At 38.4% G+C, this 24,452-nt stretch overlaps 2 protein-coding genes across 7 annotated transcripts; one reads left to right on the top strand and one right to left on the bottom strand.

Annotated features, from left to right (window-relative positions):
- Positions 1-1,009: 1,009 nt before the first annotated feature.
- On the top strand, positions 1,010-4,813 carry fam136a (family with sequence similarity 136 member A). Its single transcript, XM_017711198.2, has 3 exons — positions 1,010-1,366; positions 3,021-3,161; positions 4,411-4,813. Exons 1-3 carry the CDS (start codon positions 1,280-1,282, stop codon positions 4,597-4,599), a joined length of 417 nt encoding a protein of 138 aa, XP_017566687.1. The 5' UTR covers positions 1,010-1,279; the 3' UTR covers positions 4,600-4,813.
- Positions 4,814-5,751: 938 nt separating this feature from the next.
- On the bottom strand, positions 5,752-24,241 carry gmcl1 (germ cell-less, spermatogenesis associated). Of its 6 annotated transcripts, XM_017711225.2 has the most exons (16): positions 23,966-24,241; positions 23,327-23,429; positions 20,959-21,153; positions 17,125-17,248; positions 16,632-16,728; positions 15,661-15,758; positions 13,236-13,348; positions 13,079-13,144; positions 12,910-12,994; positions 11,942-12,032; positions 10,551-10,691; positions 10,161-10,230; positions 9,481-9,556; positions 9,223-9,368; positions 7,946-8,033; positions 5,752-6,559 (listed from the first exon to the last, which is right to left on the bottom strand). In XM_017711225.2, exons 3-16 carry the CDS (start codon positions 21,132-21,134, stop codon positions 6,419-6,421), a joined length of 1,512 nt encoding a protein of 503 aa, XP_017566714.1. In that variant the 5' UTR covers positions 21,135-21,153; positions 23,327-23,429; positions 23,966-24,241; the 3' UTR covers positions 5,752-6,418. The 6 variants fall into 6 exon arrangements, with proteins under 6 accessions (XP_017566714.1, XP_017566712.1, XP_017566711.1 ...); XM_017711223.2 differs by having other exon boundaries at positions 23,312-24,241; XM_017711222.2 differs by having other exon boundaries at positions 23,320-24,241.
- Positions 24,242-24,452: the final 211 nt, after the last annotated feature.

Below are 24,452 nucleotides of genomic sequence, written 5' to 3'. Positions count from 1 at the left end.
TATTGTTATTATTATTATTATTATTATTATTATTATTATTATTATTATTATTATTATTAATAATAATAATAATAAATTACGTTTATATAGCGCATTTCACAAACCCAAGGTCGCTTCACATAGCAAAAAAAAACTATACAGAGGAGGAGGAAGAAAATGTGCATTAAACAGAAAAGTCTTTAAATCAGATTTAAAAGAAGAAAGAGAAGAGAAGTCCCTGAGGGATTGAGGAAGAGAATTCCAGAGTTTGGGGGCCATGGCACTGAAGGACCTCCTTCACAAGGAGGAAAGTCTGGTGCGTGGAACAGCAAGTAAGTTATTGCTAGAAGATCTGAGAGAGCGAGAGGGAGTGTAAGAGGTCAGCAGTTCTCTGAGATGGGGGGAGCAAGATTATGCAAAGCTTTGAAAGTGAGAAGTAAGATTTTAAACTTTATACGGGACGGGACCGGTAGCCAGTGTAGCTGAGAGAGAACGGGGTGATATGAGCTGAACGCTTAGTGTGGGTGAGAACTCCAGCCGCAGAGCTCTGAATGTACTGTAGCTTTTGGACAGACTTTACAGGGAGACCAACAAAGAGGGAGTTACAGTAGTCAATGCGGGACATAATGAAGGCATGAACCAGAGTTTTGGCATCTTTATCAGACAGGAACGGTCGGAGACGAGCAATGTTACGGAAATGAAAGAATGCAGTCTTGGTGAGGAATTTGATGTGCAGATCAAAATTGAGTGATGAGTCGAGTAAAACACCAAGATTTCTAACGACAGGTGCAGGCTTACCGAGCAGGCCATCAATACTAACTGAAAAATGGGATGACTTATGGATGACTCATTATTATTATTATTATTATTGTTATTATTATTATTATTATTATTATTATTATTGTGTTGTTGTTGATTATTATTATTATTATTATTGTTATTATTATTATTATGTTGATTATTATTATGTTGATTATTATCACTACAGCAGTCTTTTATTTTGAATTTCACTGACGGACGTGTCGTCGTGTGGAAGCGGAAGCGGCGTGTTTGTCTGTGAGAGGGTCACCCTCTTACTGTCAGTCTGGCTCTCATTGATTTATCTTCAGAGTTTCTCTCTGTAAGCTGTGCCTCCCGCCGCCTGTTGGTGTGTTTAAGGTGCCGTTTGTCTGGTTTGGCTGTGGAGCTGTGATGGTGAAGGCTGCTGAAGGCTGCTGAAGGCTGGTAGAGAGAGATTTGGGAGGTCGGGTGTCTCGGCAGTTGCAGTGTTCGGCTCTGAGCTGCTGTGGTGGGCGTGCAGATGGCCGAGGCGCAGCAGGCCCGCGTCCAGAAGGCTGTGGAGGAGATGGTGCAGAGTCTGGAGAGAGAGCACATTCGCAAAATGCAGGTAAACCGGAGGGCTTTTAGGGCAGATTCCCCACCACAGTAGCAGACAGAGGGGGTACTCACTAGTGTTGGACGGTGTTAATAAAATTAAATGTCATATTTAAATATCTCTGTTTATGTCACTGTGTCAGAGGTAACCCAGAGGTGGACGATACGGCAGAAATATAATAAGAAATATACTGTCGTGATACTTAAGGAAATTTTCTCGATACACGATATTTCACGATATTTATTTTTTCAGACAGATTTGGTCTGTAGAGCAGCAAAAAGGGTTCTGCTTTTTCCAAAAGGTTCTATGTAGACTCCTATACAACAATGCAAATGAGTCTCTAAGTCCTCCAAATAAAACCATTTCCTTTACTAAAGACCTTTTCAGAGAAGCATCTATTTTTATGCCTCACTAAACTGACAGGCTTTCGTAACTTGTTTAGATCGGACCGTTTTATGTGCTGTTGTGATTTAGATTGACTCCAGTGAGAACTCAGTAGTTTTAAATAGTAAATAAATGATGTGTTGTTAGTGGTCGGGTCCTGGACCTGGATACCATCAGTGAAGTAGACAAAATGGAATAATGTCAATAAGGAGACACCACTATTTTATGGCAACTGTATTGTGCATATAAAGCTCATTACAATTATTATATAATGTTCATTGTGTTGTTGCCATCGTCACCCATTTGTGTCAAAAGTTCACAATGAGTGGACCGACAGAAAAGATCAATGATTTGTTAAAGTCTTGACACATTGAGTTGTGTTACAAGTTAAGAGTAACTTTTTTGCTTTTTTTTCGTTTAATCTGTTTATTGAGAAGCATAATATGGACAATGTACAACATACTGCATTATAATACAGTCGCTTCAGGATTTTAAATGACAAAAACGAAGACGGGACATCAACATTCAACAACAACGCCCATAATGGGACATAAAACATAGCTATGTAACAGTGAAGCTTCTACTGTTTCACATTTGTTCCGCACGGGCAAGTGCTCTGGGAAGAAAGTATGTAACTTTGATCTACAATAATGTAGCCGATATAGGACTTTACATTGATTTAAATAGTGTTGTGTGTTAATGGAACATGTATTTATAGCCTCAAGACCCTCTTCCCAGGTTTCCCTAGACAGTTGGACCCCAAGTTCTTCTTCCCAAGCTACCTTTATTACTTCGGTTGATAGGAGGCTGTGTGTAAACAAATAGTTATAGCAATGACTTATTCGTATATCTGAACTAGTGCTAGTTTCTAGTAGCTTGTCCAATTTATTTGGATTTGCTGATTCGAAATTAGTAATGTGTCTTCGCACGTAATCTCTAATTTGGAGATACCTGAAGAAATTGGTATTTGATAGACCAAATTTTCCCTGCATTTGCTGCGAAGATGCAAAGACCCTGTTGATATACGAATCCCTTTATTGCTTTTTTTAAAAAATAAAGGTTTTGTTCTGATAGCGATGATACATCATAATGTAATTATATCTCTGAATACAACATCACAGTGTATAGATATCATGGTATGCTGGTACAGATGATACATCGTTCAGCGCTATTGTCATATGTTTTAGTACAATTTGTGCTTATGATAGAACAAAGGAAATCTAATCAGGATATAATACTGTGTAATTCAGTACGCAACTCTTTTTAAATCTGATGTTTTTAGGGGCGTATGTTCCGATGCAGTGCGGACTGTTGTGAGCGTTCTACTGACTCGATGAGCCAGGTACACCAGTGTATAGAAATCTGCCACGCACCTTTGGCTAAGGCTCAGGGATTGGTCACTAATGAGCTTGAGCAGTTCCAGGTGAGTAGACCCCTGCTTGTTCATAGTTTGGAATTTCGATTGGAACTTTAGGCAGCGTTTACATTCCAAGCCTTTTTGCTTAGTTCTGATTTGTCACTCAGATCTGATATTTCTGCTTTGATAGTTTCCATTTGTGTACGTAAGTGACTATGAAGGTAAAGTAGGACCTGGAAAGAGTGGTCACAATGCTCATTGACTAGGGGACCAAATCTGTTGTCATGACAACTACACATGAGCAGTGACCTAAAAGACAAGACACAAGGGAAAAATGGAAAGTAAAGAATGAGTTCAGGTGCGTGCAGAAATTTGAACACCGTCAAATTCCGTGATTTTCTAAATGTAAATAAGTTAAAACATCTTCTACAGAGAAGATTTCTATATATAACGTGCCATAACTTTTGAGCAGTCTACATTTTATGTTTCTTTTTCTCCCAGTATGTTAAATACAGCAAATAAACAGGAATTGTGTATTAAAGGTGTACAGAAGTCTGAAGTGTCTAGAGGATGTGTCCACTCATTTTTACTTAGGAATTTGACCGGGGTGCTAAAAATTTTGCATATTACTGTACAAGAGAGACTAAAACTTTGTTTGGGGAAAAAATACATTTTGTCAGGGAAAACAAATTGTCAGAAAAAGTTCCGTTTGAATGGAAGTCTATGGAGAAACATGCTCTTTGGCACCAGGCAGGATCTATGGCACAGTGGACTTTGGATAGCAGTAGTTTTGTTTGTGTATCCCATCCAGTAATATGACTGAGATCTGAGCCACTTTCACACATGCTTCTAGATTGGATACATATCTGATTCAAAACCATCACCACCCACAGCGCATAACTTGAAGTTAGATTTTTTTGCCTTCTTCTAACTCTGTTCACCAATAGCTGATGAACCATTCAGAGGAAATCATCTTTGCAATCATCACAATTAGTGTCTAAATCAGAGCTTGAAGCTCCTTTGTTGCGGCTACTGTTGTTTGTTTACTGATAATGCTAATCCTGTTAATTCGCTCAAGAAGCTTTATTACAAAAGCTAAAGAGAACTCACCAACTTTGATGGTTCTGTTATGTAATGGGAAGCAGACAGGTACTCAAACAGGTGTGGAACAACACCGTAACAAATGTAAATTAAAAAGAGAAAAAAAAATCTGATTAAAGCTTGTAGTGTGAACGTAGCCTTGAGCAAAAATCAGATTCCTGCCATGAAACATGAACACGGTAGTTTTCAATGCAACTTGTCGGATCTTTTTCAGGATCGTCTGACACGATGCACCATGAACTGCAACGACAAAGCCAAAGACCTGTTTGACTCTGGAGCGAAAGAGGCAGCTGTGCGCTCTCTCATGGAGAAGTGTGTGGGCAGCTGCGTGGACGACCATCTAAGTCTGCTACCCAGCATGACCCGCAGGCTGAAGGAAAGCCTCCAGTCTATAGCTCAATGAACCTACAGCTTAAATACCATTCGTAATAGTTTGTGAAGGAATATTCATAGAATGATTGTTTAATGATGGACTTTGATGTCTGTTTTCCCCACAAAGTTGGGTATCTTCATCACTGACGCCATGCTGTGACTTCATACTCGTGTTGCGATTGTTTTTACCACAACTGCTGTTTCTGTTTTTGTACGGACAATAAAAATATTACAATGAAATGAAACCTGTTCTGTTGGAACTGTCATGTAGCAGTGAGGGCTCATATTTAATTACAAATAATGTAATTAAAGGGGAAGTCTGACATTCTTTACATCTCAAGGATTGAACAAGGTTATTCGGAGTGGTATCACATGAGATGATGCATTGTAGAGGTGTAGAGGTGATAAGCAGGGGTCATCATGACGACACACATTTTACTTACCATCCAAAACCACCAGTGAACCTGCACGTGTCTTTTAAGTATTATAAGGAATATTGATGGGAAAATAGTGATGAGTTTGATTTAAAAACATGCTGTGTCATTCCACCAATTAATGGATTTAAAAACAATGTCAGCCAGTATCAGGCAGTGTGTTTCTAACCATTTAATGTAATAACTTTGTGAGCTTTTAGAGGTGGATGTCTGGTTCCCATCACCACCACTGTGAACAATTCTAAGTTTCTCTAGCATTTCACACCAAACCACTCTGAATGACCTTGTTTACATCTTAATAATTTAATTAGAGAAATATTTAAAAATAGGAATTGCCCTTTAAAGGCCCTTATTATAAAGCCACCAAAATGTTCTTTTTTCTGGAATTTCATTTGGTACATGAACATTTACAAATATCCATTTAAATTGAAGTTAAATGAAGTTTCAGAAGTTTCAGCTGTGCTTCATTCAAAAAGTGGTGAAATCAAAACAGCTTATTTAAAATATCAATTAAATACACAGTAACAAAAACTGTTTAATTCTAAGGGATAAAGAGAGGTTGGAAATAATTATATATAAAGTCATTCTGACTGGTTTCAAACCAAACACATAATTGGACCTTATGACAGAGGAGTAAAATTCAAAAACATGTAGAGATGCAGAATCTTTAAACATTTAAAACTCAAATCAATAATGAGCAAAATGATTGACATCAATAGCGAGCAAAATGATTGACATCAATAGCAGTCTCTCTTCTGTGCCATTTTATTTCTATTCCATGTAATTTTGGTCCAAAATGCAAGTCATCTTTGTGATGTATAAATATCCCAAATGTAATACTACAGCTATGGAATCATGGAGAATATGAAATGTCCAAAAACCAATACCGTCAGTTTTGCTCCTGAAATGGAGCTGCACTGGCAAACACTGGTACAAAACAAGACAACCTTATAAAAAGCCAGCACCAGTTCTGTTAAAGAGTACAAAACACTGAATAAACAGGAATGCATGACAAAAAAAGAACAGTATACAGTAAAACAAGAATATACATAAAAAGAACTTACAAAATGTTAACCTTTATACAAAACAAAATTATAAACTTACAATTACAAAAAGCCAGATAATTAACAAATGACAAAACACAATTGTAACATGCACTCACTGTTGATTTGTTCTGTGGATAATTACAGCAAAATCATAAAAAAGTCTCACTCTACCATTCAGAAATAAATAGAGGAGTGAAATAAAACAATTTTAAAAAACACAAATAATATACACTTAAAAAAAAAACAAAAAAACAAAAAGGAGTATAAACTGGACGGTACAAAGGAGGGAGGCTTCTTCAAGGCCAGGCTGCTGGGTGGGTTGGTGGGAAGTGACGTCACAGGATGAAGATGGAGGTCATTGGCTGCTGAATCATGACACGCTGCGAGCGCTGCTCTCTGGTTCTCCTGCGTCGGCCCGGCGCTCTGAGGTGGGTGAGGTGTACAGGAAGTTACAGCACACGTACAGCGGGAAGGACAAGAGACGGCTGTCCAGGTTCATCACCACGTACTCCTGCAGCAAAAGAGCCTCTTCAAAAAGTGTCCTTATACAGTTTGGATATCATGAGATAACGTATTTACATTAAGTGTGCAAAAGCTTCAACACCCTTGCTCAAACAGTGTTGATTTGCCAAATCAAAATGGGTTAACATAAATCAACCGGAAGTACTTTGAGCGTGACCCTCATTTACAGTGTATCTGAGCAATTTAAAAGGGATTAAAAAGATTCAATGAAATTTACCAACCAAAACAAATAAAAATCTTTAAGACAAAAAGATGTATATAAAATATATTAAAAAAAAAAAACAGGTTTACAAAATATATAATGAAAACACATTAAAATGAAGTAAAACAACCAACTTACATATTAAGCAATATGTTACATTCAGAAAATAATCGCGTTGGAGGCAAAAGATTCCCTCCATTTTTGTCACATTTATGTTTTTAAAAAAACTTAACATCATTTGAAAGTGCTAGCCCCCCTTTACATTATGTGAAAATTTAATGATGGACCTACAAAAATGCTCCAAATTTACCTACATTTACCCTCATCCAGATTTAATTACAATAACTTTCCTTGAAAGTTAAAATCAGTTTTTCCTTCTCCTACAAAGTTACTAATGTGAAGACGAGGGAGTGTCCTGACAGTGACATTATATAAGTATAATCATATTTTAACTTTGTGGTGACCTTATAATCAGAGGATCCAGTGACATTTAGGTCGCAAGTCTACACCGGACGAAATGTATCAGCTCTGGAAGACAAAGTGTAACACAAGGTGAGATTTTCTCATTCTTTTCATAGAAAAAAACAGCTTTGATCCAGATTTCCCTAATAACTTGCTTATTTGCGCATGATGTCGACAACAGAATGATGTACGACTTCACAGGTCAATGGCTATACGTGAAAGTAGCTGAAGTTAGAAATTACAATGGCGGTCTGCATACTTTTGGTCAGATAGTGCAACTTCACCTTTGCTGTCAGACTGTACCCTAATAATGAGCATAGAAAATTCTTTAATGCCAGACATATCAGTGTTTTTAGTGATGTAAATAAACACAGCATGTGCAGTATATGTCTTTAAGTTGCTGTACAGACCAGTAAGCTCAGGGCCTCAGGTTGTTTCCCCCGAATTCAGTGAAGAACGCTAGCAGTTCTTGGCAATCTGCCCATTTTACAGTTTTATTTTTCTTCACTGGCACATCTGATGCAGCTAATGAAGGGCTTTCACATCGATTTGACTCAGATACAGCAGAGCAGGAGTGTTTAAGGGAGAACAAACAGAATACTGAATAGGCTGCAAGAGATATCGTTCATTAATCACTACTGAAATACTGGACTTGGCAGCATTGATATCTGAGCATTTTTGTGAATTTATTTCAACACATGTATGACAAACCTGGTCCTTCTCCAGAGTGAGGAGCTGGTAGCCTGTAGAACGACTACAAATCAGCTTACCACTGCTGTCAAACGAAGCCAGCCGTAACCTGTTTATCAAGAGGAGAAAGACAAAATGAAAACAAAATTTAGGCCAAACCTTTATTTCCAGGAACAATGTATTATAAAGTATTGTGAATATAATATCAGTATAAAATACTGCGGAAAAATTAAGGACTTTTCACATGACAAATGACAAATAGCTTCCCGCTCTGTCAGTCTCTCTCTCTGCTTCCATTCTTGTAAGTCAAATGAAAAACAAAAAATGCTCCCGTCTCTCACGTGGTAACCATGGTTAGCACAACTTACACTAGTCCAATATCGCTACACTGTTAAAAATGATGGTTCTTCAAGAAAATGGTTCTATATGGAACCATGAACACTCAAAGAACTCTTTTGATTAAAGGGATCTTTGTGTCACTAAACGATTTGTCAGATTGATGAAAAGTGGTGTTTATGTGCTTTGAAACGTTCTATATAGCACCAAAAAGGGTTCTTCTATTGTGACAATGTCAAGCCTGTAACACTGGAAGAATCATTTTTGGTGCAACACAGAACACATCAAAAAAGTTCTACACTGAACCAGATAAAACACACTTCATCAATCTGACGAACCATTTAGCAACACAAAGAACCATTTCATCATGCAAAGTGGTCATGGTTCTATATAGAACCACTTTCATTACTTGACCCTTGAAGAACCATCATTCTTAAGAGTGTACTTTAAACATGAAAACAGAAATTGAGGAAGAAGATCGAAAAATAGAAATAAATAATAAATATCAAAAGCAGGCAGCTGCCAACTTAAGGATGAAGTGCTTCTCTGTTTAATTACTCTGCAAAACCTGCAATTTTATTCGGGTACAAACAGAACAGTTTCTTCGGCTTGAATTTGCCTGTAGTACCAGCTACTCTTCATTAAATCATAATGGATTACTTGTTTATGTTTATTCTGATGTGTTTTTTCTTGATTGAACAAATAAACGCTTACTGTAGGGAAAAATACCTTTAACTATCATTTTCTCAGGCTTTTTTTTGCACAATATTATATATAGTATAAATAGCCATGTGTGAGGTCAAATTAATGTAAAAAATAGTTTTGTTAATAACAAAAAATTTTACATAACAAAAATAATTTAACACTTTTCTGCACATTTTATTGCACGATTACTGTTTATTTGCTGAATTTGAACACATTTAAAATCTAATGTGGCCTCTGCAAAAGTTACGGCAGCAGACCTGAATGCAAGGTGTCGTCGTGGCTGTAGGCTGACAGCGCCCCCACATGGTTGGCTGAGGGTATTCCTTTTGAAGACGATGAAGCGGTTGGTGTAGGTGACCAGCAGATCAAAACCATAATTAAAGCCGGTCCATCTCCAGCAGTACTGAGGAGACACGGAGAAATGATCACAAACCTCACTAAGTGAAACAAGCAATCCCAAAAGGAAAGAAAATACAGACATATTATTATACACTAGTAATAACTAGTAGACTCACATCTCCATCCTTATTCAGTTTCCGGCCGCAGCGCATGCTGTTCCGCTCAAATTCCTCCTTATTGGCCTCTTGTGGTCTAACAGCATGTGCAGAGTTACAGTGATCAGACAGAGCACAAATACAGGCAAGGTGTGTGTATAAACACAAACACACTATAATTCAAAAGTTTGGAATCATCATTATTAATAATTAATAATTATTACTGAATAACTTAAAATGTACACTGAAATATTACAAACTAAACACCACAAAGATTTTTAAATGTTTCATTTACTTTAAAAATTTGTGAACATTTGTTTTTAATGTTAAATAATGCATTGCAATTATCTATGTAATATCATGCTTTGAGATATGATTGATATTAATTTATTGAAACCTTTTCTGGATGTTATGTTATTAGAACTTTTTACTCTGGATATTAATTTTATCAGAACTTCATTTATGATGTTCTACAGCTTTTTTCCCTGTCATTTCAGTCTGTTCATCATTTGGAACACATCCTGCTAAATCAGCTGAAACCTGTGGCGTTCCAAGTAGCAACATCAAATTGAGTTTTTTAGACATTAATCTACAAAAAAAGGTACAATATTCATTCCAAACTTTTCAACGGCAGTACATGTTTCTGACCAGCTCTGTCTTTTGGGATAGACGTGATAACTACAGGATCTGTTCACACTCACCCGTTGTCATTGTCGTGTTCTGTCCTCAGCATGGCAAACCACTGCTGTTTATATATACTGGACAACCAATCTAAAGGACAAGAATACAGAAGAGCTGTTAGTGATTTGTTTAACCAACATCCTCTACAAAGAAAACACAATTACTGTTTTTTTTGCTGAATTTCCCAAAAAAAACAAACTATTTTATTTTTATTCAATATTTTCTTTCAATATTTTCTAATCTAATCAAGTTTGACACATCACAAGACAGGTACGATGATGAGTAAAAATTTTAGGTGCATAGCCCCCTTGTAGTATTTAAAAACAATTTTTTATTTAAAAACAATTGCACATGTCTAGCATAAAGTCACATTACTGCGAGTCTCCTCTAATCTGAGTGCAGGGTCTTACCAGGTGGAATGATATTGTCCCGTTCCAGGATGCGGGCGGAGGCGAGGTCGTTGATGATGTACTGCAGGCGAATGTGTCTAAAGACAGGGGTGAAGGGCAGCCCCTGCTCTATGCACAAAAATGGCTCATCTTCTCCTAGCTCTGCATAACATGGGGGCGATAACACATGGATGAGAAAAACGTTCACAGTAGCCTGACCCAAGTTAGAATAATGCTAAATTCAGCCTAAGATTCTCTCAGGGATACAGGTGCCTCTAGTACCATCTAGATTTTGCCTGTTACTCTCTGATTAGCTATTTGCACATCTGTGTTTACACACTTCCATAGAAAACAAAATTTTTACAATAAAGTGCCCACCCTTTGCATGATTCAAGGGCTCTATTCATGAGGAAGGCGTTCTTCAAACTGGAGAATGTGCTGTAGATAATTCTATGTAAAACCCTTGTCAAATAAGATCTATATCGAACCATCTATATAGATACAGATGTATATATATATATATATATATATATATATATATATATATATATATATATATATATATATATATATATATATATATATATATATATATATGTGGTGCTGTGGAACCATGTAGTAGAACCCTCTACAGCACATTCTCCATCAGTGTGAAGAAAATTTTCTTTTAGGCCATTCAAGAGTAAATTCAGACATCTAAGGCTTGTAAAAGACATTCCATTTGTTTCATTTGAAACCTGTAACAGACATTATAGTATTTGAGCTTGTATATAATGGTTTTATAGTAGAGCTGCAACCGCTGTTCTCCATTCCAAACAACTAACTGGAACAAGTGGGATGATTATATTAAATAAAAATTAAGGGGATGTGTGTGAGAACCAACCACATCAACCACACCAGAGCTAGGGCAAAATCAAATAGAGCAGAGACAGGAAAGAGACTTCACAAATATTTATACAATTAACCTTAACAATATTTCCAAAACACTGAAGAAGGGACAGGGATTGCAAGAAGGTATACTTGCAGAGATAAAAATATAAGACTTCTCTCTTTGCTGTCTGGTTTGGACATCGACATCTAATACAAGCATTTTGGCAGACAGCTATGGAGAGGCAGGAGTATAATATGGCCTTAATTCACTACAGGATATAAAGGGGGTTAAATTGATTTTGAGGTTTTGTTGCACTATTTAAGAATAAACCAAATGTGACAGGCAGGACTCTGAAAGGTGCCAGCGCTGTGACAGGGCAAAGTAATGAGAAACCATAGAAGGCAGGTTTAATTGATTAATGGAATGAAAGTCGATAGATTTGCTAGATTATACACTGATCACTAGCTTCAGTCATACAGTGGATGTGACTGCGTGTGAGTGAATAGATGTGCATTTGCAACACAAAATACACAAGACACACCACTTCTTCTTTTGCAGAGCCATGAGTCCGCATCAACGAGGAGTTGCTTGATGGGGCCATCCCAGGACGGATTGAGCTGCAGAAACATCCACTGCAATATCGAGAGACAGAAATGAGGGCAGAGGCACATGCAGGAGATGCTTTTATAAGTAATAAGTATTCAAATGGTTCTTTGGCTTGAAAACGTCAGGGCACTTTGAGTATAAATTATTTGATTACAGTTGTTTAGGAAATTCAATACATCACAGCATCTCAACTTTCACCATGATTCAATTTGATGTGATGATTTTGGTACGTTTCAAAATTATTATTAAAAAAAAAAAAAAAAAAAAAAAAAAATACACTGAATCTGAATATACAAATGTGGAGAAACCATAAAGGCAATAAAACCAATACACCAAGTTTGTTTTTCATTTTTATATTTGAAAACCAAAGAATTTTATTTTTGCCAAATAATGGGCCTCATTCCTAAAACACAAGCAAACTTTGAGTAAACTGCAAATAAAATGGACCTCAACAATTTATGCTGGATTCACATAAACACCAGATTTGTTAGTAGAATGCATGCAATAGTTAAGAAATCAGGAACACAGGCTCACCTCTTTACAGTCAGCATATGATTCCCATAATCAAAACCTTATCAGGTCTGTATACCCTCTGCTACACCCAACCACAGCGAGCGTTCAGGATCTATTCAATAACTCAGTTATGAAGCAGGATCTTGCACATGTAGCACTGTAAGCAGCTCCTGTCAGCTCCGACAGCTCATTAGTGGGAAAACTCCAAAATAAATTGTAATAACTTCAATAAAAACGTTTTTCATTAACATTTTACTTGCAAATTCATTCTGCTTTTGTTTCATGAAAGAGGCCCAGTGAGTGCATACTTTGCTGTGTATTATTCTAAATGATCAGAACATCATACATTTGATGCAGGTGAATCAAATCAACGCATTTTTATAGCGCTACCTTCTTCAGAGCAGTGTAGACATCCATCTCCACTTGCATGACGAACAGGTCAGACGACTGAATTAGTTGCTCAATGACTTCAACCCTGCACACAGAAAAAAAACAAGTCAACACATATCTTTAATGATTATGTAAATAGCTTGGATAACTCAAAGAGATGGACAGATACCCCAGTTCCTTCATTAGGTCCACATTCTGATGGGTCATTAGATTATTGAGAAGCCACTCCAGACACCTGCAAACCCCAGAGAAAGACTCAGAATTCAGGACACTAGATGAAAGCAGTACTTGTAACAGAAAGAAGAGAAAACTCAGAGAAAACTGACTTCTTCATGACGGAGTCCAGGCCATACATGTTAGCAGCAGCATAGTAGCCACACACAGTTTTAACACTGACGTTTTCCTTCATTGTTTCTCCACACTGTTGGATCAGTCCATCCTGCACAAGCACAAACACAAAATTCTATGAGCTAACGCAAGATACAGTAACACATAAGCTTAATAAACATACAAACCGGATTCCAAAAAAGTTGGGACACTAAACAAATTGTGAATAAAAACTGAATGCAATGATGTGGAGATGGCAAATGTCAATATTTTATTCAGAATAAAACACAAATCACAGATCAAAAGTTTAAACGGGGAGAATGTATCAATTTAAGGGAAAAATATGTTGTTTCAAAATTTCATGGCATCAACAAATCCCAAAAAAGTTGGGACAAGGCCATTTTCACCACTGTGTGGCATCCCCCCTTCTTCTTACAACACTCAACAGACGTCTGGGGACAGAGGAGACCAGTTTCTCAAGTTTAGAAATAGGAATGCTCTCCCATTCAAGTCTAATACAGGCCTCTAACTGTTCAATCGTCTTGGGCCTTCTTTGTCGCACCTTCCTCTTTATGATGTGCCTCTATAGGTGAAAGATCTGGACTGCAGGCTGGCCATTTCAGTACCCGGATCCTTCTCCTACGTAGCCATGATGTTGCGATTGCTGCAGAATGTGGTCTGGCATTATCTTGTTGAAAAATGCAGGGTCTTCCCTGAAAGAGATGACATCTAGATGGGAGCATATGTTGTTCTAGAACCTGAACATAGTTCTCTGCATTAATGGTGCCTTTCCAGACATGCAAGCTGCCCATGCCACAAGCACTCATGCAACCCCATACCATCGGTGATGCAGGATTCTGAACGGAGCGTTGATAACAACTTGGGTTATCCTTGTCCTCTCTGGTCCGGATGACATGGCGTCCCAGTGTTCCATAAAGAACTTCAAATCGTGACTCATCTGACCACAGAACAGTCTTCCGTTTTGCCACACTCCATTTTAAATGACCCCTGGCCCAGTGCAAACGTCTGAGCTTGTGGAGCTTGCTTAGAAATGGCTTCCTCTTTGCACTGTAGAGTTTCAGCTGGCAATGGCGGATGGCACGGTGGATTGTGTTCACTGACAATGCTTTCTGGAAGTATTCCTGAGCCCATTCTGTTATTTCCTTGACAGTGGCATTCCTGTTTGAGGTGCAGTGACGTTTAAGGGCCCGGAGATCACGAGCATCCAGTAGAGTTTTACGGCCTTGACCCTTACGCACAGCGATTGTTCCAGATTCTCTGAATCTTTTGATGATGTTATGCACGGTTGATGATGATAACTTAAAAGTCTTTGCTATTTTACGCTGGGTAACACCATTCTGGTATTGCTGCAATATCTTTCTGCGCAACAATGGTGGAATTGGTGATCCTCTTACCATCTTGGCTTCTGAGAGACACTGACACTCTGAGAAGCTCTTTTTATACCCAATCATTTTGTCAATTGAGCTAATTAGTGTTAATTGGTCTTCCAGCTGTTCGTTATATGCTCAATTTCCTTTTTCCAGCCACTTATTGCTACCTGTCCCAACTTTTTTGGTATTTGTTGACACTGTGAAATTTTGATTCAACATATTTTTCCTTTAAAATGTTACATTTACTCAGATTAAACTTTTGATCTTACATCTATGTTCTATTCTGGATAAAATATTGACATTTGCCATCTCCACATCATTGCATTCAGTTTTTATTCACAATTTGTTTAGTGTCCCAACTTTTTTGGAATCTGGTTTGTACATAGAATATAAACAATCTGTATTGTTTGTTGATAATTACTGCAATATTGACCTTGGCACTGTTGCTATAGCAGGATGCTATAATATGCTAACAAGTCACAACATCTTTGTTGCATGCTGTAAACATCTTGACCAATGATCTATTCTCTGGATCTTTAGACGAATCAGCGGATTTGCATGACCTAAGCAACTTCTGTTTGAAATAATGCAGAATAATGTTTAATCAAATTAATCTTGAATCACAACAAGCCGTCAACAATGTTTTAATGTTTTGTAAGACACTCGAAAGTGTAGAACTGGTTTTTGTAAGGGTTAAGGAAACAAATATGAAACAAAGTGTACTTAAAGTATTAGCGTAGTTATTTAACCATTACATAATATTATATTATCATCAAAACATGTCATTTGACCAGAGGTGCCCAAATTCTTGTGTAAACAATATTACCCTGCAGTTTTGAGTTAGGGGAACTTTTCATGTATTCAAATGCCATGTATTCACAGCACAGGCTCATACGTCTAGAAAAGATTTCGGTGGAAGGAAAAAGAGTCGATATACAGGGACAAGGGAAATAAATTCAAATATATGCATCATACATATGATGAACTAATCGTGTCCACAAGCAGTGTCTCTAAGGCCTTTGGCAGCACTGACCAGCTGAAGCATGCAGGCAGCAGCCAGGATACTGACGACTCTGCTGGGTTTGATCAGTACATCGTCTCTATAGAGAGAGCCAAACACCACCTGCAGAGCTACAAACACGTTTTTAGGTTACAACAGAAGTCATACTTATGAACATGTATTATACATGCACAAATACCTATGTGTATGCATAGACATATACCACGTCTATTATATGTAAGTATTGATGTACATATATATACATATATATATATATATATATATATATATATATATATATATATATATATATATATATATATATACATACATACATACATACACACACATATATATATATATACATATATACACACACATATATATATATACATACACACACACACACACACACACACACACATATATATATATATATATATATATATATATATATATATACATATGTATATATAAAAAACACACAAACACACCCATACACACTTTGTTATAATACCACTGACAGTTGACTGTGGAATATTTAGTAGTGAGGAAATTTCATGGCTGGACTTGCACAGGTGACATCCTATCACAGTACCACGCAGGAATTCAGTGAGCTCCTGAGAGCGACCCATTCTTTCATTAATGTTTGTAGAAGCAGTCTGTACGCCTAGGTGGTTGGTTTTATACACCTGTGGTCATGGAAGTGGAACACCTGAATTCAATGATTTGGATGGGTGATATATATGTGTGTATGTAATATATATATATATATATATATATATATATATATATATATATATATATATATATATATATATATATTTTTTTTTTTTTTTTTTTTTTCTTGGTCACCCCTATTTCTTACACCCTTTGACGTTCTTCCAAAAAATATACAGATGTAAAACATGAAAGTCAAGACATTTTAACAATAATCAGTTGTTACACAGCTGTTAGTGGAGCAAGAAAAAAAAGCTAATTTTATTTTTAAAAAACAGCCTTACCTTCTGTATCAATATTCTGGTCTGGGATCTCTAGTTCAATGACCATCATATTAGACTCTTTCCAGGAGCCGCTGAACATGCTGGAGAAATACCCTGACTGCAAAACAAAAAAACTATTTAAAAACCAACACAACTAAACAGACTTACAAGTGGAATAAACCATGTACAGTTTTGACAAACAGGATAACTGGAATTATTTTGGAATTATGATACTTTGATTGTGATGAGCCACCAAAATTCACATTTTAGTACTCTAAAATTCACATTTAGCAGAAATGTCGGAGCTTCTTTAGAGATGAACTGTGAAAATTTCAGTGTTTCCTTACTAAACTCATTTCTATAGTGCTGTCTCTAAATAGAAATACACAAATGTGATTCAATCAGGATGCTACAAAAAGCCAACATATTAACTGTCCTTCCTTACAATTATTGACTTATTTCCTGTGTTGTGAACAGTTTACGGCAATTCAGTGTGTGAGTGGTGAAGCCCTACCTGACACAAGTAAACTTTGTGCAGGTTCCACTCTTGGCCCAGTGCACAGATACGGATGTCGCTGTTTTCTCCGTTCAGAAATAGGGTCTGGTAGATGTACTTAGAGGTGCTTTTCAGTTTCTTCCTGTTACAGTTTCACCCAGAGAAAGCAGAAGGAAAGCAAAAGGGAAAATCAGAATCAACAAAGAACATGTTTACATGTTAAATTAAAATAAACTGCATGTATCAGACCACACTGTTGTATAGGTCTCCTCTCACTGCACAGTTGTCAACATGCATATGACAGTAAAAGAACTGACCGATGACAATCCATCTGAAATAGAGCAGACTTAAGACACCAAACATGTCTTGGCCCACTGACTATGTTTAGTAAAATTGTATAAATTCGATTTATCAGCGAACCATTCCTTTAAGGATGGACAATCATGTAGACCCTTTCTAATTTACATTCAAAATGAACACTACTGACTACGACTGTTTTGCTTTGGATGAAGTATTCCTTTCAGTAACATCTGTTTCTGTGCTGTTGTGATATACACTATGTGGTCAAAAATCTGTACATGTAACTGTATATGAGCTTGCTGGACATCCCATTTCAAAACCATGCGCATTAATATGAAGCTGCCCCTTCATTTGCAACTGTAACAGCTTCTACCTTTCTGGAAATGCCATTTCCATTCGATTTTGGAGTGTGTATGTGGGAATTTGTTCTCATTCAGTCAAAAGAGCATTTGTGAGGTCAGGCAATGATGTTATATGAGAGGGACTGGCTCAAAATGAACATTCTAGTTCAGTGGGGGTTGAGGGGCTCTATGCAGGCCACTGGAGTTCCTCCACATCAAACTCATCAAACCATGTCTTTATGGAGCTCACATTGTGCACAAGGGCTCAGTCATCCTGGAACAGGACAGTAGAGGTCTGCACTACCACAGGACTAATTTTCAGTGCTGCTTGCAGGAATGGGTAGGAAATCAAACCTCTTCAGGTCTGGCTGAAGCTGGCTGCCAATACAGGCCAAAAAAAAAAATCATTCTTGAGCAACCGATTACATGAACAACACGCAGATCCTCATAGGTCTGATTCACACATACCGCATCTGTGTGGTGTGAGCGATCCGGGAATGTCTTGCTTTTCATTTTGGTGGCCATGTTAAGTGGTCAGTGCTTTAAAACGGGCTGCGTGCGAAGTGGCAGAGCGTCTCAAACGCTGCACTCAACTGCCACGGTGTTGAGAGAGTAGACCTGGGGCAGATTTTTTCTGTGCCCTGCACACGTCATGCAGCTAAATGCACTGAAATAAGGCACAAAAGTCAATGACAGCTAAACAGAAAACTGTATAAAAACTTAAAAACAAACATTTTATGTTTTATGTAACACATGACGAAAAACTAGTTCTGTGCTGCACACAGATTTCCCAGTTGGTCTACCAGACTTTTGCCTGATCACAAGTCAGAATGCTGTCCAGAATAAAAAAAATGTACTGTGTGCATTTATAAATTATATTTATTATAAATTATATGTTGTGACCATTTGTCTGGAAAAAATAGATTTTTAGATGCATCGCGATGCGGATTTGAATGATTCTGAATCGATTCACAAATGTCAAAAATAGATTTTCTAAATTTTAATTTATAATGTAAATGTTGACTCAACACAAAGGGCGGAACTTGTAAGTGGGTAAGTCCAGCGCCCAGACAGTCTGTGGCGGCACATAAAAACAGGATCAGCAGGAAATGCACCCTCTGCATTAAAGCCAGGTAAGGTCAGGAGTCACAACCCAAACGTTAAGAAGAGACATTTTGTCCTTTCAACAAAAATCAAACCATTTTGAGAGCCACAACATTTAATGCCCAGTATGTCTCAGTATGTGATAATGTTCTAGTATAGGCTGAAAAATATTAATGAAAACGCAGACTTCCTCTGCTTTGCCGTAAGCTTTAGCACAGCTATAGCTGGTTTCTTCCCATCTCCGCCAGAAAACTTTCCTCAGAAGTAGATCAGCTAATTGTAAAATGTCTCTCAATGTTCATCTGTTTTACGAGGCTGAAGTCACTTCTTATTCTCCAGCTTCTTGTTCGAATTTTTCCGTTCCACCCTAAATTCTGATTAAAGGCACCAAATTTAAACGCTGCACCATTTAAGGCGAACCGGGAAAATTCAAATGAGAAGACACCTCATCTCCGCAACTTTTTAGTGTTTGACAGTCTCTCATTGCAGATTTAACATTCCAGGAAACCAACTTCAGCGCTTATAAATGCGTATAAGTCCATTCGTCTCCAAACATTCATCTCCAGATGTCTTTGCCTTTTTGTTCGCTACGAGCCAGGAGAGACTGTGTTGCTAAGTGACCAGTTCGTTGAGAAACAAGGCTTTCATGCTATGTTGCACATGTCCCGTCTCTTTTGCTGACACAGTGACCCCTGTCTCTCTACAACATGACCAAATCCGGAGTTACAGAATCACTAAAGAAAACAGGCTGGATGGCTGTAACGTGCTGTGTGGACATCCATTATTACTGGATCTTATTTCATTATAGTGGCGTCTAATGTGCTCCAAACAAAAGCAGTTTACTTGTCACATGACTTCCATTTGATTTATTAATAAAGATATTGGAAGTAAATTCATTACGGATCATTACAAATACTTTGCTTTAAAAGTATCAAGAGAAAAAAGAAATCCTGTATATAAAAAAAGATGCATCAAGATGTATCGTTAATCGTTTTTTAATCACATCACAGCCCAGCCCTCTGAATCTTAATAGAATCGAATCAAATCGTGAGGTGCCAAGAGATTCCCGCCCCCAAATGTTCTTGCTGCTTCATGGCACAAACGCTGTATGAATGAAAGGCCAGCATGTCCCAACTGTAGCGCTTGTCACTCACACCACTCAGAGGCAGCATGTGTGAATCAGGTGTTAGAGAGATGGCGGAGCCTTCAGTCCGATGCCCACACCAAAAATAATTTTAAAAAAAGTTTTTATTTCTGCATTTTGTTTACTGGGCAGGATAAGGAGAAATGATTCAGATTCAGGATAAAATTTTGTAGAAGCAGGACTGAAAAAAACCCGTGCAGACATCTACAGGAGGGGGGCTTCCCCAAACTGCTGCCACAAAATTGGAAGCACGTCTGTGTGCTGGAGCAATAACATCACCCTTCACAGGAACTAAGGGGCCCAAACCCTGAAAAACAGCCCCAGCTCATTATCCCTCCTCCACTCCACCACTTTACTGTTGGCACTGTGCATTCTGGTATGCAGCATTCTCATGGCATCCATCAAACATTTGATCCAGTGAAGTGTGATTCATCCAGGGAACACATTTCCACACCTCCAGAGTCTAGTGGTGACGTGCTTTTCACCACTTCAGCTGAAGCTTGGCATTGTGCATAATCATCTTATGCTTATGGGCAGCTGATTATAAATGGATTTTTATGGCTAAAGCTCCTGATGCACAGTCCTTTGCTGATGTTGCATTTTCTAGTGAATGATGCAACAGAAGGTGCTTGCATGGTCTACTGCATCATGGCTGAGCTGTTGGTAATCCTAAACTTTTACATTTCACAATAACAGCACTTACAGTTGGCTAAAGATCTAACAAAACAGAAATAAAAAAAAATGATTTGAGTCAAATGTGGCATCCTATGACATTTAAAAGAAGTTCGAGTTCTTCAATATGATCATTCTACTGCCAGTGTTTGTCAATGGAAACTTCATGGCTATGTGCCTGATTTTATACACCTGTTAGGAAAGGGTCTGGCTGAAACACATAAACTCAATAATTAAGAGGAGTTCCCACATACTTTTGGCCATGTAGTATATTATGTGTATGTGTTTCACCTCCGTGGTGTGTCCAGCAGGCTGTCCTCCTCCTCTGGTTCACTGTCACACTCACAATGTGCAGCTCTTTTCCTCTTTTTGCACTCGCAGCCATGCCTGTTTCCCACACAGTGGCCTTCCACCACTGGCTCGGGGCTTCGGGGAGCAGCCTGGAAGCGGCTACCAAGGGACCCCATCTCCCTTCAGCTCCACAACCTGATCAAAACAAATAGTTGCTAAAAGGCTTACCAAACCATCCACAGTGTGCAACACTACATAAGCAACAGTTATATCTACATAGATAGCAGCCAAGAAACCTCTCCCATTCTTTAGGACTTCAGGAACTGAACAGAAGGCCTCATATGTTAGATGAATTACCAACCTAAAAAGGAACTAACAGACGAATCCACTCGACATACAACTAGAATCCCATAAGGGCGCTGTTAGAATTAGCATTAATGTAGAGGCATTTTTCCCTTGTTTTTGACATTTATGGCCAAAACAGAAGACCTGGCTGTAATACTTACAGTTCACTACTGAAAATCAATAGTCTCAATGCACGATATTTCAGCCCAATCGCATTACACCCCTTCCTCTTATCACTCAGCACTTATCCCTAAAGGTAGGGTGTCCTGATTTTTGTTGAGAGAAAGGGATAGAGCAAAGTGGAAAAACAGAGGTTTTTTCTGTTCTTCAGATTGATGGAGAATGTTTTGCATGTGGCTCTTTATACAACAGTTAGTTCCGGGCATGTGGTTTAAAAGCGTTCTAACTGTGCTGATATTTTGCCATAACATCACAGGTTTTTCACAAACACTATATCACTCCTCTACGATGCCATTGCTAAGCAATGAGTTTGACAGCTGTACGAGGTGCTCAAGCCATTTGAAAAATTTTAATGTTACTTCTTACTTTGCACACAAACAGAAAATGGATACTTTTAAGATCACGTTTGACTGACAGCCAATTTGGTCAGACTCTGAATACGAGACTATACTAAATTCCCAAACTGTCATTACCGCTGAGCAGCTTATCAGTCGGCAGCTGTGACAGAAGAAGAAAACCTAAACAACCTGGAATCAGCCAGACATGAACCGAATACCATTCACCAACGTGTAGTCTTCAATCTTCAGAGTCTGACCATATCGGACTGAGCCATAACACCGCCGCAATAAAAAACAAAAAAGCTTCCTCAGCGGTGATGACAGTTTCGGAATTTAGTGTAAGGATCTGGAGAACGAACTGCCGGCTGTGCAGCGAGGGGGCGGAGCTGTTACTCTTGACGTAGCAACGAGCTGCTTGTTAAGGAGCTATAATTTGGTGGAAGGAACTGAACATTAAAACATTAAACGCCCCGTTCACGGCCCGATTTATTCATTTCTTACTTTATTTATTTAACTGTTGCATAAAAGCAGTCGAACATTCAAGGTCATGTGTTATCGCGTATAACATCTTGGTGATGTCATTTCTTGATAACACACTCCCTCTCGTGTTCTATGGCATAAATAAATAATCCTTCTGAAAATACTTCAATAGTCTGCTACTATTCCAAGCTTGACATCATGACAGTAGAACCCTTTTTGGAGCTATACATAGCTATATACAACACCGTCTCAATCAATATGAAGAACTATTATACATTATATATGCAATTTAAATTGTGACTATTATTAAGAGACACTTTTTAATCCCATAAATGGGGAAATTTCATCTCCGCATTTAACCCATCCGTGAAGTGAAACACCACATACACACACTAGTTGGCAGCGAGCACACTTGCCCGGAGCGGTGGGCAGACCTATCCACAGCACCCGGGGAGCAATTGGGGGTTAGGTCCTCTTGCTCAAGGACACCTCAGTCATGGACTTTCAGCGCTGGGGATTGAACCGGTCACAGGGCCAGTTCCCGAACCTCCAGCCCACGACTGCCCCTATCTATAAGGTATATGGTTCAGGCCTGTTCTTTGGCCAAGTAGTTCAGAATATCCACTTTACCTCTGCATGTAGTTTGCCAAACTGCCAGTATGTCATGGTTGTGATGTCACAACACATGAAGGTTTGGGTGCATCTGATTGGTCTAACTCATTTACAGGCAGCTCAGAAGCTCTGTGTTATTAGGTTAAATTTACCCTCTCCTTTTTTTTTTTAAATGTGTACATAAACCCTCACAAACCCTATAAGTGGACACATAAAAATAAAACATATATAAAATATAGCATATGGCCCTTTAAATAAATACCAGCCTCCCTGTTTTCTATACTTAGCAAACCAGCTGGTTTGCAATGGGAGCTTAATGCCAAGCTCAATGGAATTTAGAGTCATAGATCTACAACATGAGCGAGAACGATGTCTACAGACTAAATAACCACACTGACCTACCCACCCTTTACCTTCAGGTTCACTTCTTCAGCGGGTGCTAACTTCGAGTTCTGTTTTCTGAGAGGTCTGGTCACCAGGTTGCTGCTACAGGGAGTATTTCACGCTTCCTTCTCTCTGAATGAGCAGAAGAACGAATCCAATGTTCTCCAGTAAACGGAACCCAAGCAGCTCCCTCTGACACCGTAGCTAACTAGCTAACTTAGCTAACGAGACTGAAAAAGCGGACTTATTGGAATTTTCCGTTCCACCTTAAATAATACAGACGTTAAGCTAACTGCCGCACCATTTAAGGTAGAACGGAAAAAAGAAGCCCAACTTCAGCTTCGTCCATGACCCATGGCTAAGAGGACAGAGACTAAAACTGAAAGGAGGCCGATTTATTATATAGAAAATAAAGACTTTTGAAATATGACACGTTATGGTCCTGTTGGGTTCAATATTATTATCGCTGCGCCATTTAAGGTGGAAAGGGAAAACTCGAACAAGCTGGCGAACTGGAAGCCGACTTCAGCCTCGCACACAAACCTGCATCTGGCTTCACAGGAGGCTAGCGTTTAACCTCATTGCGTTCAGAGCCGACGTGAGTATATGAAGCTAAGAAATTGCAGATAGTAAGTAAGTCAGGTGTTGTGTTGTAGCGCCACTCTCACCCGTTTAATCCACCGCTGTAGCAGCGCTGCTGCTTCACAGAGGTAAACAAACCGGCTCTCAGCTCAACTAAACTAGCTATGCAGCTTTGAATTTCCTCTCAAAAGCACGAAGACACGCCCTGCCAGCCTGTCAGCTGGCGCTGACCGACAATTAAAGAGATGTACGACCGCCTCCAGTGATATTTTACATATTTGTCTATCTATATGATGAAATGGACGGCTGTTAAAAATCACAGCAGCCAGAGCATCAACAATAAACTGCCAGCGGAACCGTTTTCCACGCTCAGACCAATAGCCTTATTTTCCACACGTCCTTTAGACGCGTGCTGCCCTCCTCTGTACTGGAGCTACATCACAGTCATTTACAGATCCATCTTTTTTCTCACACTGCTCTGTTACCAAGCTTCAGAGGTGGACGAAGTACACAAATCATGTACTGGAGTTAAAGTAGAGATACCCAAGGTAAAATATTACTCCAGTAAAAGTA

Source organism: Pygocentrus nattereri, chromosome 18 (assembly GCF_015220715.1).
Source record: "Pygocentrus nattereri isolate fPygNat1 chromosome 18, fPygNat1.pri, whole genome shotgun sequence".
NCBI lineage: Eukaryota > Metazoa > Chordata > Actinopteri > Characiformes > Serrasalmidae > Pygocentrus > Pygocentrus nattereri.
Note: the sequence above shows the minus strand (reverse complement) of the source record. Positions and strands in the feature narration are given on the sequence as shown.

Coding starts and splice junctions, on each gene's coding strand:
- fam136a (XM_017711198.2), top strand. CDS start 1,280: ATGGCCGAGGCGCAGCAGGCCCGCGTCCAGAAGGCTGTGGAGGAGATG. Junction 1,367..3,020: donor AGCACATTCGCAAAATGCAG/GTAAACCGGAGG, acceptor TGATGTTTTTAG/GGGCGTATGTTCCGATGCAG. Junction 3,162..4,410: donor ATGAGCTTGAGCAGTTCCAG/GTGAGTAGACCC, acceptor GATCTTTTTCAG/GATCGTCTGACACGATGCAC.
- gmcl1 (XM_017711223.2), bottom strand. CDS start 21,134: ATGGGGTCCCTTGGTAGCCGCTTCCAGGCTGCTCCCCGAAGCCCCGAG. Junction 12,995..13,078: donor GACCTAATGAAGGAACTGGG/GTATCTGTCCAT, acceptor TTCTGTGTGCAG/GGTTGAAGTCATTGAGCAAC. Junction 10,231..10,550: donor GGACAATATCATTCCACCTG/GTAAGACCCTGC, acceptor CTTGTCCTTTAG/ATTGGTTGTCCAGTATATAT.